At 38.7% G+C, this 16,925-nt stretch overlaps 1 protein-coding gene across 5 annotated transcripts in view; it reads right to left on the reverse strand.

Moving 5' to 3' along the window:
• Positions 1-16,925, reverse strand: part of SLC26A7 (solute carrier family 26 member 7) — a 278,008-nt gene that overhangs the window by 152,410 nt on the left and 108,673 nt on the right. For all 5 annotated transcript variants that reach the window (XM_036741696.1, XM_036741699.1, XM_036741697.1 and 2 more), the window contains exon 4: positions 13,060-13,232. In XM_036741696.1, coding sequence (XP_036597591.1) covers positions 13,060-13,232 — 173 coding nt within the window. The remainder of the gene's footprint in view (positions 1-13,059; positions 13,233-16,925) is intronic.

Consider the following 16,925-nt stretch of genomic DNA (forward strand, 5'->3'; position numbering starts at 1 on the left):
ATTGGATCCTCACAACAACCCTTTGAGGTAGGTGTTACTATTATCCCTATTTGAGGAAACTAAGGGTCACACAGCTAGTATCTGAGGTTAGATTTGAATTCAGCCCCTGACTCCAGGACCACTGTGCCACCAGGCTGCCTAGATGGATCTTCATTGGGAAGATCCCAATACAAATGAAATCACAAATCTACGTCCTATCCCTAAACTTTTGGAAAAAATTACTAGAGTCAGTCTCAATGCCATTCTTGTTACCTAGCTACCATTTATTTTAATTATTTATTTAGATAGTTTGGGATTAAACCATTTCAATTATATTTAAGATTTTTTTCTCATTATTATTCTTTCCTTTTTCAGGGTGGTTGTTGTTTTGGCTTACTAATTCTAATTCCAGGTCTGACTATACAAAGATAGCTGGCTCCCCTATCAATAACAAGTCTTTTCTTACCCATTAATATGTTGTGATTTGGCGCTTGACATGTTCAGTGCCTACCATTGTTTTTCTTGAAGGCACTGGAAATACAAAGACAAAAATGAATTGAACCCTGACCTCAAGGAGCTTACATGCTACTGGAGGGATATGACATGTAGACAGGTAACTATGATGCAAGGTCAGGAGTAATGAGAATAAATGAGAGATCAGATAAAATATACAAGGAACATCCAAGGAGTGAGAGAATACTAAGAGAGGGTCAGAGAAGGCTACTTAGAGGAGGTGGTCCCTGAATTAAGCCTTGAAGGAAGTAGTGTGAAAGGCAAAAATGAGGAGAAATTCTGGGAATGCCTCTGTAGATGCAGGAAGGTATGAAAGGGTCTCAAGAACTCAACATGTTGATATTGAGTTCAGCAAAAAGCTAGATATTTATTCAGTTTAACTATGTTTTACATAGAGTGCCTGTGGGGAGTAAAGTAAAAAAAATATTGAAAAGGTAGGTTGGACCCCCACTGTGGAGGGTGTTAAATCCCAGGCAGAGAAGGTGTATCTTATCCTACGAGCAAGAGGAAGCTGCTGATGGGTTTTGAGCAGGAAGTGACACAGTCAGACCCATATCTCAGGAAGCATTGAATTAACTAATGGAGCAAGGTTTTGGAGGATAGGGATGGGCTGGAATCAAGAGCATAGGTAGGAGCAAAAGAGAAAAGGCCCTTCTTCCTCAATGATGGGAACAGAGAAAGAGAAAGAGGGGTAAGGTACAGAGATTTCTGAGGCAAAGAGAAAGAACAATGAGGCAGCTCATGTTCCACTGCCTTGATATTTTCAGCAAAGTAGGAGTGAAGGGGGATGAAGAGCTTGAGGGAAGTGAAAAAAAATTGTGACAGCTACAGGGAATGCTAGGCGTCAGTAAGGGATGGATAAAAGGATTGTCAAACAATAGTGAAAACCCAGCCAAAGCTAGGCTGCATTGACTGTGTAGTAGATGTAAATAACACAGTTATGTTGACTTTTTCTTCAGCAATGCTCAACGGCCTGGGTGTGGGAGTAGAGAAAGTCTCTTTTTTCTGAGTTCTACTTGCACATCTCCAACTTTGTACTGGACATCTAAAGCTTAGGAAGACTAAAACAAAACTAGTTATCCCATCACCATCTTTCTAGGGGCGCAGTTTCACAACTTTCGTGTCATCCTCATTCTCACTCATCCCACATAAGCAGCCACCAGATCTTGGTGCATTCCTTCCCTTCTATCTGCTTCTATGGACATATGCTAGTTCAGGCACATGTTACTTCTCAATCATGTAACCGACATAGCCTCTTAGCTGGTCTGCCTATCTCAAATCTCATATTTCTCCAACCCATCCTCAATGCAGCTGCTAAAGTGATTTTCCTAAAGCATGAGTCTGACCCTGGCTCTCCCTACTCAAGAAATTCTAATGGTTCCTATTGTCTGAAGGATCTGGGATCCTCTGTTTAATATTCAAAGACACTGACATGCTGAATTCAACCTACCTTTCCAGCCTATTAATGATTATTCCCTTCTTGGACTTTACTGTCCAGCCTTTTTGCTCACATAGGATATCCATCTCAAGTTTCTAAGTCTTTACATCAGCCATCTTGAATCCTGGAAAGCAAATGTACTTCCTCCTCAATTGCTTCTCTTAGAATCTCTTGATTCCCCTGATCCAACCATTTTGGAGAGCAATTTGGAACTATGCCTGAGGGCTATAAAACTGTGCATACCCTTTCTCCCAGCAATACCACTTCTAGGTCTGTATCCCAAAGAGATGATAAAAATGGGAAAAGGGCCCACATGTACAAAGATATTTATGGCAGCTCTTTTTGTGGTAGCCAAGAATTGGAAATTGAGGGGATGCCCATCAACTGGGGAATCACTGAACAAGTTGTGTGTGGTATATGAATGTAATGTAATACTATTGTTCCATAAGATATGATGAGCAGGAGGACTTCAAAAAAAACTGGAAAGACTTACATGAACTGATGCTGAATAAAGTGAGCATAATCCAGAGAACATTGCACACAGCAACAGTAACACTGTGGAAGGACTAACTTTGAGAGACTTAGCTCTTTTCAGCAATGCAAGGCTCTAAGACAATTCCAAAACAAAGCATACAATTTGCTCTCTCCTTTTTTGGGGGGTTCTTCTTTCTTGTGGTTTTCCCCTTTGATTCTAATTCTTCTTTACAATAGGACTAATGTGGAAATGTGCTTAATATGATTATACATATATAGCTTATATCAGATTGTATGCCATCTTGGGGTGGAGGGAGGGAAGAAAGGGGGAGAAAATTCAGAACTCAAAATCTTATCGAAGTGAATGTTGAAAACTAAAAATAAATAAGTAAATTTAATGTTTTAAAAATTGATAGATAGAAGAAAAAAAGAATCTCTGGATTCCTTCAAAACTCAGCCCAAATGCTACCTTCTACATGAGGCCTACCCCCAAGCTACTAGTGCCTTAATTTGAATTTGTTTTTATCTATTTTGTATCCTTTTATATAGGCATGTGTTGTCTCCAGCATTAGAATGTAAGTTCCTCAAGGGCAAAGACTGTTTCACTTTGTCTTTGGATTCCTAGCATCTAGTATAGGCCCTAGTATGTAACAGGCACTTAATCAATAGTTTCTGACTTAATGAAAAAGTAATACATTTTGTTATGTAGTCTATGAGCAAGTAAATATATCCATATTCAAAAACGGCCATTAAGGACCCATCCTCGGCCAGCAAACACTATGAATTCTATTTCTACTCAATGAATAAAGTCAATTTTCAAAGGCTACTTAATTTAAAACTAAGAAGGAACTAAGTCATTGAGAATGTGGCCCAGAATATGCCTAGACTAAGGGAAGTATGGCATTTTCAGCTCTAAGTCCAACTTTTCCACTTTACAGATATGAAAACTACAGGGGATCCATGATATCCAACGGTCACCCCTCTAGTTGGGGTAGTGCCAGGAGTACAGCCTTGTTCTCCTGATTCCTAGCTCAATATTCTTGCCATCTTGCCATCCTGTACTCCATTTGTAAAATGGATATAGTAGAAACTGAATATGAGCTACTGTATAGGAATACAGAAAAGATTAACGTCTTATTGTCTAGTAGGTTTCTGCATCTCCTCAATCAGTAATATTCGAAACCTATAAGCATATCTGGCCTAGGAAGTTGTACATGGGCATTTTCTGAAAGAGTCAATTAAGCCCTACGTTGTTTCTATTTGGCTTGGTTTTTAATTTATCCCATATAACCTGTACGGCTCATAACTATTAGGAGGTGGCACAGTACATAGAGCACTGGACTTGGAAGCCTGGAAGATGAGTTCTAATCCTATCTATGTCACTTTCTAGCTGTGTGACCCTGGGCAAGTCATTTACCCTCTTCCTGCTTCAGCTTCCTCATAGAAATAATAGCATTTATCTCCCAGAATTGAGTCTTAAATGAGAAAACATATATATAAATATAAATATATATGTATATATGTATAAATAGAAATATATATGTATGTATATGTGTATATATATGTATATGTATATATATATACATGTAGACACATGTATACATATTTAAGATAGTTGTAACACTCTAAGGTTTGTTAAATGCTTTACATAACTATGTAATTTGTCACAAGAAATTTATAACATAGATGCTATAATTATCCCCATTTTAAAGATGAGAAAACTGAGGCTCAGAGTCATTAAGCTGTTTAACCAAAGTTACAAAGGTAGTGAGAGCTGAACCCAGATCTTCCTGAATTACTTTCAACTCCATGAGCCAGTAATTGGGGAGAGGGGAAATGTCCTATGAAAGGAAAATACATTGTCCCATCCACACCAATTATTAGAGCACACTTCAGGATCCTGGAGGAATGTTATAAAGATATATCTCTTCTTTTTTCTTCTTCACCAAATGATACGGACTAAAGCTATTTGTAAGTTAATTCATTCATACTGTATCCCCATTTTTGAAAGAGTTTAAAATAGGGGAGTAAGAATCTTGAATATTTCATCTACTACAAGGAATTCTCTGATCTTGTCACCCAGAAAATGGGTACCTCATTTTATCACTGTCCCAAAGAAACAACTTTTTCCAACCTGACTCTTGTGCCATTATATTCTTTCTCCAAAAGATTTATAGATGTGGCCCAACATCTCTCCTCAGACTCTCATATCCAATTCTCACTGGCTCCAGATGCTGGCCCTCCACACTCTGTTCACATATAAGCAAGGTCATAAATTTAAGAGGTTGTAAGTTCTGGGCCTTTTTTTAAAATTACCCCTCCCCTTTAACAAACTTGCCAATGGGGTGAGGTGAATCAATGGAGTAAAACAGAGAACTGATCTTGAAAACAGTCTTGGATCAAGAGGCGATGTGATATAGTGGGGAAAGGGCTAGATTTGTTGTCCAAAGACCTAGGTTAGAAGCATAGCTCTGCCACTGACTTGCTGCGCGACTTTGAACAATTCACTTTACTTCTCTAGGACTCAGTTTCTTCATCTCTAAAGTTGAGGCAGCTGGACTAAATGATTTCTAAAGCCCCTTACAGCTCTAAATACTATGATGCTTTAGTATGGCATATAGCCATGTATTTGATAACTTTAATTTGCAAAAGGTGCCCCCAGTCAGTTAATTCAAAGAACAGCACATAGAATCCTGTACTGCAGAATCTACTGTTTATAGATTTCCAAACTCTTGGATAAAATAATTCAGCGACTAGGAACTTTTTATTTGTTTTAAATTGCCTCCACTAAAACGCTGTTCTGATGCCAACTATGGTTAGCGAATACTGTTTACAGTTTCATCCCAGCCCCATCCCAAATGCTAGAAAATTTCACAAACAGAGTTAGGAAATAAGGAGGGGAGAAAAATGTTAATGTGAAAAAGAAAATTAAAGTTAAAAAATGAAGTAAAATGAGAGTAACTAATCACCATTAGTAGACTGTAGTTCATTGATAGCGATGACTGTTGTGGCCTTTCTTTGTGTCTCTAGCACTTAGCAGTGCCTGGCACATAGTAGGTGTTTAATAAATGACTTCACTTGTTTACAGATGGCTATTAAAATGACCATTTTCAGGCCAATTTATTTTGCTTGGGGTTACTGGGGCATTGAGAGGCATTTTCCAGTCTTATTTCACACATAAGCATTTATTAAATACCTACTATGTGCCAGGCACTATGCTAAGCACTGGGGATACAAAAAGAGGCAAAAGACAATCTCTGCCTTCAAGAAGCTTACATTCTAGTAGGGGAGACAACAGGCAAACAAATATATACAAAGCAAGCTTTATATTGGGTAAATCAGAGATAATTAAAGGAGGGAAGGCACTGGAATTAAGAGGGGTTGAGGAAGACTTTGTTTAGAAGGTAGGATTTTAGAGAGACTTAAAGGAAGCCAGGGAGGTTAGGGTACTCTATGCTCTTGCCAAATGGTTCCATTAATTCTTCACCACCCACCCCTTATCACTGTCATGCATTTTGCTCATACCATACCCTGTACCTTAACTGCCAGCACATTCTCTCCTGCCCCCACAGTACACCCTCGCATTTCAACTTGTTGAATTTCTACCTGTCATTTTCATCTAATCTCATACCCCAACTCCTCCACAAAGTTTTCTCTGAGCCTCTTACCCATAGTCAGATGTAATCTCTTCTTCCTCCAAACTCTGCTGGCACTCTGTACACATCCTCTGCACTTGTCCCATTCTATTTATGTTACATTTCATATTATATCATATAGTAGCTATATTATAGTTGTATTATAAATTTAGAGACCAGAGACCACCTCATTTTTCAGATGAAGGGCAAGTAACTTGTTCCAGCATTCTTTTTGAATGCTACACTTCTCTTCATGCTGCATAAGATCATATTAGGTTTTATTTTCTTAATAGCTATTGCTATAAAGTGGCAGAGATGCTTCTTCCATGTGTTATGGCACCTATTAGACTGTGCATTCTATGTCCTATGTATTCTACAACCTAATATAGTGCCACTGTCCTTACAGATAGCAGATCCTTAATAAATGTCAACTGAATTTGTTGATCATAGTAAGTGGGTTGCCTAGTATTTAATACATTAATAATTAATTAATAATACATAATTATAATTATATATTATAAACAATAACACACAATAATGATAATTAATTAACAATAAATTAAATAAACTTGATGATTTCATTTGTAACTGAGCCAGTCAAGGACTGGACATCATGGCCATTCCAAAAATCACTATCATATCACATGAAGTGTTTTCACCACCCAGTTAAAACCCCACATAATACAATGCTTTAGGAACAATCAAAATAAACCAATTTGAAAATGGCAGGCTTGGAGCCATAGGCTCCAAGGCAGGTACAACCACAGCCAGGTAGCATTTATACAACACATGCTAAGTGCCAGGTATTGTGCTAAGCGCTTTACATTTACTATATCATTTGATCCTCACAACAAGCCTGGGTTGTTATTGTTCAGTCATTTCAGTAGTGTCCAACTCTTAGGGTTTTCTTGGCAAAGATACTGGAGTGGTTTGCCATTTCCTTCTCCAGGTCATTTTATAGATGAGGAAACTGAGGCAAACAGGGTTAAGTGATTTACCCAGCGTCACACAGCTAGAAAGTGTCTGCAGTCATATTTGAACTCAGGTCTTCAAATACTATAAATATTAGATGCTGTAGATAAGAGAACTGGACTTGGAGTCAGGAAGATCTCGGTTCATATTCCAATCAGATACTCACGAAGCTGTGTGATTCCAGGCAAGTCACTCAATCTCTTCTACCCTCAGTCTGCTCGTCTCTAAAGTGGGGATGATAACAGCACCTACCTCAAGGGTTGTGGTGAGGATTAAATAAGTTACAAATGAGCTGCACTTTGCAAACCTTAAAGCGCTATATAAATGCTAGCTGTTGCTATTACTACCCTTGTTGTGGTCATTGCTGCTGTTGCAGGTTTTCTAAATCTGGCATTACCATAATGTCCATCTAAACTCTCAGACATGAAAGGAGAATTACAATGAGGGAAATGGCTCGTAGGACTTAAAGCGTCCCAGTTGTCTGTGGAGAGACGAGCTTGAGGGTCAGAGAGAGTCCAGCCATCTGTTCTGAAATTGGCTGCAAACTCTTCCATGTATAATTGAATATCCTGAGGTGGAGCTAAGCACTAAGGAAAGCAGCTGTGTGATAAAACTGTGAGACAGGACGTATAAGTCTTGGGATCATATTTTTCTTATAATTAAAAGATCTGGAAACTGAATTATATTATTGAAATATCATATGTAATTAGTCCCTCTCTTTATCTGGTGATCCCAGCACCTTTAACCCTTGGAATCTAAGATACGATTTCTGAAAAGTCATTATTAGCATTCTAAATTTCCCTTTTTATTTCTCACCATTAGTATTTTAATTCCAAGTTTATGTAAAGGAATAGATAGTAGCATTAAATCTTGATGATTCTACACTGTTTCCAGCTGTGGTTCCCTTCATTCATGGGAATGAGAATGCCTGGGAAAAAAGTCACTAAATAAGTTTTACTGGTAATATGTCTTTCTTGTCTGAGATCTTTCAGAACAAAGTCCTACATCTTGAAACTGCTAGTATGGTTTAGAGAAAGGGGAAAAGGTCCAGACTTTGCACAATTACAAATTCAAAGAGAAATTACAGATGGAAAAGACATATTAGGTCATCTAACCTGCCCCCTGCCAGTGCTGGATTTCTTCCCACAGCATATTCTCTAGTGTTCTGCCCAGTCCAGTTGGTGGGGAACATTTCAAAAATATAAACCTTATGTGGTGGAAAAGTATACACTTATTTAGGTAAACCTATCTCCGTATATGCAGTTTTGTTCCTTTAAAAATGTCTTATTAGTGCTTCTTTTTAAAAACCATTATCATTTCCCAATAATACCCTCTCCCCCACCAAATTAGAACCCTCCTTCATAACAACAAAAAGTAATTAACCAAAATCAACTGTCACAGCAATCATACGTGGTAGTATATACATAATTCTGTACCAGGTGTTCACCACCTCTCACGTGAGAATATAGGGGTATGTTTCATTCCTCTAGAGCTAAGATTCGTCATCACATTTAATCTGAAGTATGATGCTTTTCAGTATCATTTTCATTTGAAGCATATGTAATTTCAAAGAAAGCATACAGAGAGAGCATTTATTTTTTTTTCCTTTTCTTTTCTCCCCAACAATTACTCTTTTCTTTGACCAATGTGTATTTGATAAATAGTGCTGGGCAATTCACATCAAGTGGGGCATTGGATTAAGACAGTACCTTTTAAATTCATCTTTCTGGTTTGTTATTTTGTACCATCTTAGTGAAAAATGTCAAAGCTTAATGACAATCCTTTAATATTTTGGACTACTGGAATTATTAGATGTAGGAGTATATTATCTCTGTGTCAATCAGAGGGGTTTTAGAACCAAACAGAAACTGAAGCAGAACAGTTCCAAATCTGAGGCAACCTATCCATGTCTGACCCACTAAATTCACATGGCAAATTAATTCTCAGATGGAGGCAGATGCCAGATCTCTTGGAGAGACTCAAATTATATCATACTGTCCAAGTAAAGAGGAAAGAGCTGCCAAGACTGCCTACATAAATCCCAGAATATTCTTACATCATCTGTGCTGGAAAAAAAAGAAAAAGAAAAAAAGATGAAGGCTAACAGGCTACCCAGGCAACGGATGGTTGTTTCGGGGAAGCACATACATCAGCCATGGAAAATACCTGTTACGCCTTCTGGTCTGGTCAGTTGCCTAAGCAGGGACATCATTTGATCTTTTTGCAAGTCTGTTGTCCAGTCTTGAGTTCCTCTAATCTTATTTCAGAATATCTTTAAATTCAATCCAACAAATATTTATTAAGTGTTTATAATATCTGTATTTCATCAGTCCCTTTATCCATATTTCACAGTCAAATGGAATCACTGTGTGAATCACAATTTTCCTTTCTTTGCAAGAATTCTTTTGCTCCCATCCATCTCCATTTTGAATGGTCCTCAACTATTTTTGTCCTTCAGAGTTTACATTCTTTTAAACCTTATAAGTAATTTTATGTTGTTCAGTAATGTCTTGGCTATCTGAAACTCAGCTGGCTGCCAAAATCTCCCATATAGAATATATCTGAGGGAGAAGAATGAGGAGGAGGAGAAGGAAGAAGAGGAGAAAAAGGAGAACAAGGACAAGAAGGAGAAGGAGATGAAGGAGAAGGAAGAGAAAAGGAGAATAAAAATGAGAAGGAGGAGAAGGAGAAGGAGAAGGGGAGGAAGAAGATGAGGAGGAAGAAGAGGAGGAGGAAGAAGAAAGGGAAGAAGAGGAAGAGGAAGAAGAGGAAGAGGAAGAAGAGGAAGCAGAAGAAGAAGAGGAAGAAGAAGAAGAGGAAGCAGAAGAAAAGGAGGAAAAGGAAGAGGAGAAGGAGGAAGAAGAAGAAGAAGAAGAAGAAGAAGAAGAAGAAGAAGAAGAAGAGAAGTTCATTTATCTGGTTTTCATGCTGATTAGCTGATTAGAAGGAACTACTCACATTAAGATATTGAAGGAAGTATTTCAATGATTGTTCAGGCAATCAATATGTGTACAACAAATCTAGTTCATCTGACACCAGAGCAATGTGCTGTGCTGTCTTCATGATAAATGGATTATACGGTTTTTTTTCCTAAACCAAATTTTTATATTCACTTGTATATAAAAATTTCTTAGTCAATTCAATTCCACTTAAGAAACATTTATCAAGGGCCCTAGCTGGCATAATGAAGAGAGATCTGGGCAGAGAGATCTGAAGACAGAAAGATCTGATTTCAAATTGACCTCAGACATTTACTAACTAGGTGATTCTGGGCGAGTCACTTAACCTCTGTCTGCTCGTTTTTCTCAGCTATAAAATAAGAATCATAACAGCCCCTACTTCACAGGATTGTTGTGAGGATCAAATGAGATAACATTTGCAAACTACTTAGACATAGTGCCTGACACATAGTGGGAGCTTAATAAATGCTTGTTCCCTCCTTCCCCTCCTTATGTTACAGACATCAAGAATAAAAAGATGAAAAAGACAGCACCATTCCTTTCCTCAAGTAACTTAGATCAGATGACTAGTACATTTTTCTTAAACTAAAGGAAAAAAACACAAAAAACCTCTTAAGATACCTCCCATTTGTTAGCATTCTCTCGCTTCTCAAATTGTCTGTTATTTACTATATTTAATCACCTGTGTTCGTACTGGACACTCTCAATAGAATGTAACCTCTTTGAAGGAAGGCATCCTTTGGTTTTTGTCTGTTTTGCATTTGATTCCCAGTACCAAGTACAGTGGTCTTGAATCTAGGAAGTGCTTAAGAAGTATTTAGGTGAGGGGTTAGATGGATGATTTTAGGGGCACAGAGAGCTCTCAGGGAGGAACTATCTTTAAGAAAGCAGTTCATCGGCTTTTCTCTAACTTCTAGTCTTAAAGAACTGCCTAGAACACTACTGAGAGGTTAAGTGTCTTGCCAGGGTCATACCACCAATATGTGTCGGAGTTTTCCTGTAGAAATAGCATGGAATAATAGACACGAAGCTAGACTTGGATTCCCAAAGACCTAGGTTCAAATCCCACCACAGACTCACGAGCTGGATGATCCAGGATAAGTCACTTAATCTGTTTGTTCTGTCTCCTTTCTATAACATCAGATTCAATGTCCCCATTTCAGCTCTAAACCTCTGATCCTGTGATTCTAACTTCAAAGCCTGCCTCTATTCACTGGCTCTCTAAGAAATGTTTGTTTAACTGAATTAATCAGGGAGGATATGACATTTCATGATATAAGGTAAAGTGTTATAAGATCCAAGCAAAGTACTATAACACTTTTGAGGAGGCAGTCATCAACTGGAGGAGGGAAAAAGGTGGCAGCAGAAATGAGGAAAGGCTTCACAGAGGAAGCGGCATCTTGACTGGGCTTTGAAGACAGAAAGATTTCCATAAGCAAAAAATGGAAGTCACTTTTGAGGCCAGGGAATGTTTTTCTCTTTCTCTTTATTTTCCCCATGGGAGGCATCTCTAGTTGTCCTGATCTATATCTTGCCACTGGACCAAGATGTCTCTGGAGGAGAAAGTGAGGCCCGTGACTTTGTACAACCCTCTCTCACTGAAATCCAGTTCACTTGCAAGTCATGGCATCACCTTAGTGATTTCGTGGTCCTCTTCAAGAGCCAAGGACAAACAGCAACAACAACATTTTCACAATGACAAACAGCCTTGCACAGAGTAGCTACTTGAATGCTGTCTGAGTTGAACGCACAGAGGAAGGGGAAGGTAGGACAAGATTCTGGTACGGCTGTGATCAGATTCCTTGGGTGAGCTCTTTGAGGACAGGGGCTATTTTCAGTCCTTTGGGTTGGTTCAGGTTGTTGTCTGCCTTTCTTTGTATCCTCAGCACATAGCACAGTGCCTGGTATATAATAAGTGCTTAATAAATGCTTCTTGATTTGACTTGATTAATACCAATACCCCAGTTTGGCTAGAACATAAAGTACATAAATGGGTACAGCATGAAATAATGATAAAAAGGTAGCTTACCTAGTCTTCCCTCTATGGAAGTCAAACTTAACGACAAGGAGGGCACCCAGAGGAGCCATCTCTCCTTTTCACCAAAAGAATCTGAAATGCTTCCTACTTATCAGCCTACCCTGCGCTGTCTCCATCCACCAAGATCTTTCTCTATTACCATGTCCCAGATGCTCCTTTCACTATCTGGATCCTTCTCTTTTTCTTTGTATTTACCCCATATATCCTTTCTTCCAGAACCATATCTATACCTCACTTCCCCTCATTACTAACAATATTCTGCCTTCCATGATCAAAGATTCTCCATTCTCCAGATATAGAAGCCACTTGTACTCTCCCGGTTCTTTCCCTAAGCTAAACTCCCTCTGAGCCGGAGAGAAGGAAAGAGGAAGGAAACAAGCATTTATTAAGTACTTTAATCTGTCATGCTTTACAGATATTCTCATTGGATAAAGTGCTAAGCACTTGGTAAATGTCATCTCATTTGATCCTCACAACAATCCTGGGAGGTGGGTACTATTATTATCCCCAATTTACAGAGTTGAGGAAACTGAGTCAAACAGAAATTAAGTGACTTGCCCAGGGTAACACAGCTACTAAGTGTCTGAAGCCACATTTGAACTCAGATCTTCCTGACTTCAGGCCTAGCACTCTATCAACTGTGCTACCCAGCTGCCTCTTGAATGGAATGTGATCATGGTAAGGTATGGGCTGCATTAAGAGGCAAATTGATGTAGTGTATAGAATGCTGGCCTTGGAGACAAGCACTGGGTCTGAAGTCAAGAACACCTGAGTTCAAATCTGGGTTCAGACACTTCCTAGCTGTGTGACCCTAGGCAAGTCACTTAAGCCCTGATGGCCTGACAAAATGGATCCATTGGATCCACTGGAGAAGGAAATGGCAAACCAGTATTTTTGCTAAGAAAATCCCAAATGGGGTCACAGAGGATTGTACACAACAGAAACAACTGAATAACAACACCAAAGCTAGATATTATTGATATCCCTCCATAAAGTCTGGTGTGGAGTTAATAAATAATAGCAGTTATTAATAGCAATTAAACCACCTACCTGAATGATTCCTCCCAAGAATGAAACAGCTGCAGCAACTCCAATCCTCTGCATCTCAAAATCAGATAAGCCCAGCACACCTGAGTTGCTGTATGTGGTGAAGTTCTGGCTGGCCTGAGGAACTAGACGCTCGACAGCATTGGCAGATATTAATGATGTCAAAGCAAAGGTCCCTAGAAAAAAGGCATCATGCATCTGTTAATTATCAGGTAGTGGTGACATCTTAGCTTATAGTACTAAAGCTGAATCCATGGTGGAAAAGCAAAGTGGAGCTGATAGAAAGCTGCTCTATCCCGGTGTTTAAAGTCCTTAGGTGCTTAACCAAAAATGAAGAAGAAAAAGGTCTCAGATTAATGGTCTTGACAGAGCTGGCCAGTAGACAAGGACTTGGTAGAAAAGGACGGCTACAGCAGAAAGTGCAGTCTCTGAAAAGCATGGACGCTTTGATGGGGCTACGTTCTAGTTTCATTAAACTGTTCAACTCTTACATGGAAACAATGCCTCTAGAGCCTGGGCTGTCCATTCCCTGATTTTAGAATCTTTCCCACTTTTGATTATCTTGAAAAGTAGTCTCCTCGTACATCCAAAATTATACCAGTTCCAGCAGAGATTTCTTCTGCATAATAATGATGGTGATGACTTCTACAATATTTGCAACACACTTTACCTACGTTGCCCCATTTGATGTTTGGTCAGGTGTAGTCACTCTTTATTTAAAAAGTTTATTGATACATTTTGTTTTGATACAGAAGACACTTCTCCATCAACATCCAAGTAAATTTTAGTACCCTCTCCAAGCAATAGTCAGCCTACTATCATTTGAAAGGAGGGGCTGTACCCTTAAATTGACCCTGGCATTGGACTAGAGATTTACAGTCTCTCAGTGTCGATTTTCTTGATGCTCTTACATTACTTTGTCTACATTCCCTTCAGTAGAAGATAAGTTTCTTGAAGAGAGTAACTTTTTTTGTCTTTGTTATCGCCCAGCGTATAGCACATTGGAAGTGCTTAGTGAATGCTCTTTGAATTGAATTGTACTGAATTGAATTCCAAAAAAGAAAAAAAAATTGATGGGAACAAATCTGTTCATAACTCTGTGTTTTTATACCTATTCCCCAGCTGTTCCAGTTTTCAAAGTACCTATGGACAATCTAAAGCATCAGTGGGCCCTGAGACAATCATTAGAGAAGTAGCTAGGTGGCACAATGGAGAGAGCACTGGATGCAGAGTCAAGAAAACCTGGGTTCAAATCCTGCCTTAGTCACTTACTAGCTGTGTGACACTGCAAAAGTCACTTAACTTCAGTATGCCTCAGTTTCCTCATTTATAAGATGAGAATAATGACAGTACTTTCTGCCCAATATTCATGTGAGGATCAAATGAGATGATACATGGAAAGCTCTTTGCAAAAAAGGTATAAAATACTAGCTATTATTATTTTTAATGGCACTTCACCCATTTCCACCAAATAAACTTCTCTTTTTTCCTCTTCTCTTGCTGGTTTTCCTCTTCCCTTTCTAACTTTCTAACTGCCTTGAGTCTATACTTCACGATATGACCCTCATGCCATTGTTTAGCCTTGAAGCATGATGCAATAAAAGGAAAATTTGACTTGAAGTTAGAAGACCTAAGTTGGATTTAAGCCCTGTCACTTATTAGATAGGTGGTCCTGGAACTGTCCTCTCACTTTTCTGGGCCTTCATTCCTTCATCTATAAGATGACAAAGAGCACAATAGAGATAAAGAGCTGGGCTTGGAGTCATAGTGTCCTTGGTTCTCATTTCTAGAAGATATTGGATATCTGACCATAGACAGCATCCTGAAGCTCTCAGTGCCCTAGGGAGACTCCTTAATACCATAAGTTATGTCAAGATATTAGGAGACACTGTTTTCCAGAGCTAAGGCCCAGCAATCTGACCTTGGCATAACAAATCCTTTGTGCTCACCCCCTAGATCAGGCCTACATAACCTGAGACCCACAGGCCATTTGAAGCATGCCAAAGGATGTCAGATGGCCCATGAAAAATGTAGAGGAAAACATCCTTTGTATGTAGAGGAAATCCTTTGGCAGGCCACAAGCTGCCCTTTAAGGGCTTTAAGCAGCCTACAGGCTGCCGGTTGTGCAGGCCTGCTCTAGATGAGCTAATGGTCCTTGAGCTCGGGTAAGCATCAACAGGACCAGACACACAGCCCTGATATGAACAGACTTTTTTGTCACTAGACAACCTTGCTTCATTGTCTCTGTTATGCCTCACTACTATTGTTTGACTCTTTGTCTAGCCACAAATATATAAATCAAAGTTCAGCCACACTAGAGTAGGTCCCCCTACTAGGAGCAGGGCCTCAGCACATGTATCTAGATCCCCTCCTTGCTTGCAAGCTGTTTCCCTTACTTTGAAATTAAACTTCTGTTTTATTCCTGACTCCCCTGTCTCTAGCCTGCACTGTTCAGCTCTAGCCATCCACAGTTTAGAGAATAGTTCAGTCTGGTTGACATTAATTGGTGTCAGAAGTGGGATTCGACATAGAATCAGGCCATTAGACTCTCATACCAATGGGAGTGGACTAGGTGCCACCAGAGATATATTTCTCTGGAGCCTGACCCCCGCCCCTCCTCATGTGGTTACTCCTCTGCCCTTGTCCCTGCCCTAATCCTCTGAGTTCCCACCTTGGTCAAACTTGCTATTCTTTGTAAAGAAAGCTCCAGGGCCCCTCCAGTGAGTTGATTATTCTCGGATCACTCTGGTAAGGATGTCCTTTCTTAAACTACGCACCTCTGTTAATTTGTCCTTCTCTGTGCCTCTGTTATTTTTAAACTGCATGCCTCTGTAACTGTGTGCCCCCATTAAAAATCAGTATAGTCAGGATTGTAACTGCGCACTTTGTTAAAGCTATCTGTGTCTGTTTGTATCTATCTTGTTGTTTTGTCTGTGTGTTTTTGTAAAATGTAAAATGTCTGTGTCATGTTTGTATTGTGAGCTAGATTCTGTTTCCTTGAAAGATTTAAAATGCAGCCAGCAAGAAAAAATTCTAACATCTGTGGCCAAAGAGTTTAGAACACTAGGAAAGATTAATGAACTTTCTTACTTGAAGCAGTTGTCCCAGTAAGCGGGACTAACTCTCCCTTTAGGCTTTCTGCAGGAACAAAGTTTGTAGGATACTAAAAACATGTTACAGATTAAGGAGTTTAGAGATTAATCTTTTTAAGATTGTAGGGGAGAACTCCGGAGACTTTGGGGTAATTCTAGGAACTCATTCCCTTCTGAAATATCTTAGTAAGTTTTAGGCTACCACTCTGTAGAATTTGTTTTAAAGAAAAATAAGTATTAAATTTTATAAAAAGTTAAAAGTAGATAACATTTTCCCTTGAAGACTGATAGCTTCATTGTTTTAGGGCAATGAATGATCTGTAAAGAGAAAAATAATAATGGTACCCACTTCCCAGGGTTATTGTAAAATCAAAATAATTATTGTAAAATGTTTAACACAGTGACTGGCATATACTAAGTACTATATTATTTCCTTAATTGAATATAATTGTTCAATACCTTATAACTTTAAAGTGGTTTTTAAAATGCCAAATGTCACAAATAAGATTAATGATTCTTATATGCAATAATTTAGAAACACAATTGATGTCATCTGAAGTTCTGTTTCATGTTTATATATATGTATATATATATGACATTATTTATGTTATTATTGTATTTCTAAATTATCTTATGTTGCAAAATCTGAGAGACCACTGTAACAGAAATGGTATTATAACAACTTTTTAATCTGGATGCTGTACACATTAATTGAGCTTTTTTGAAAGAATGTGACAAAAACAGATATATGAAAACTGTTGAATATTTAATGAGGTA

This window comes from Trichosurus vulpecula, chromosome 1 (genome assembly GCF_011100635.1).
Source record: "Trichosurus vulpecula isolate mTriVul1 chromosome 1, mTriVul1.pri, whole genome shotgun sequence".
NCBI lineage: Eukaryota > Metazoa > Chordata > Mammalia > Diprotodontia > Phalangeridae > Trichosurus > Trichosurus vulpecula.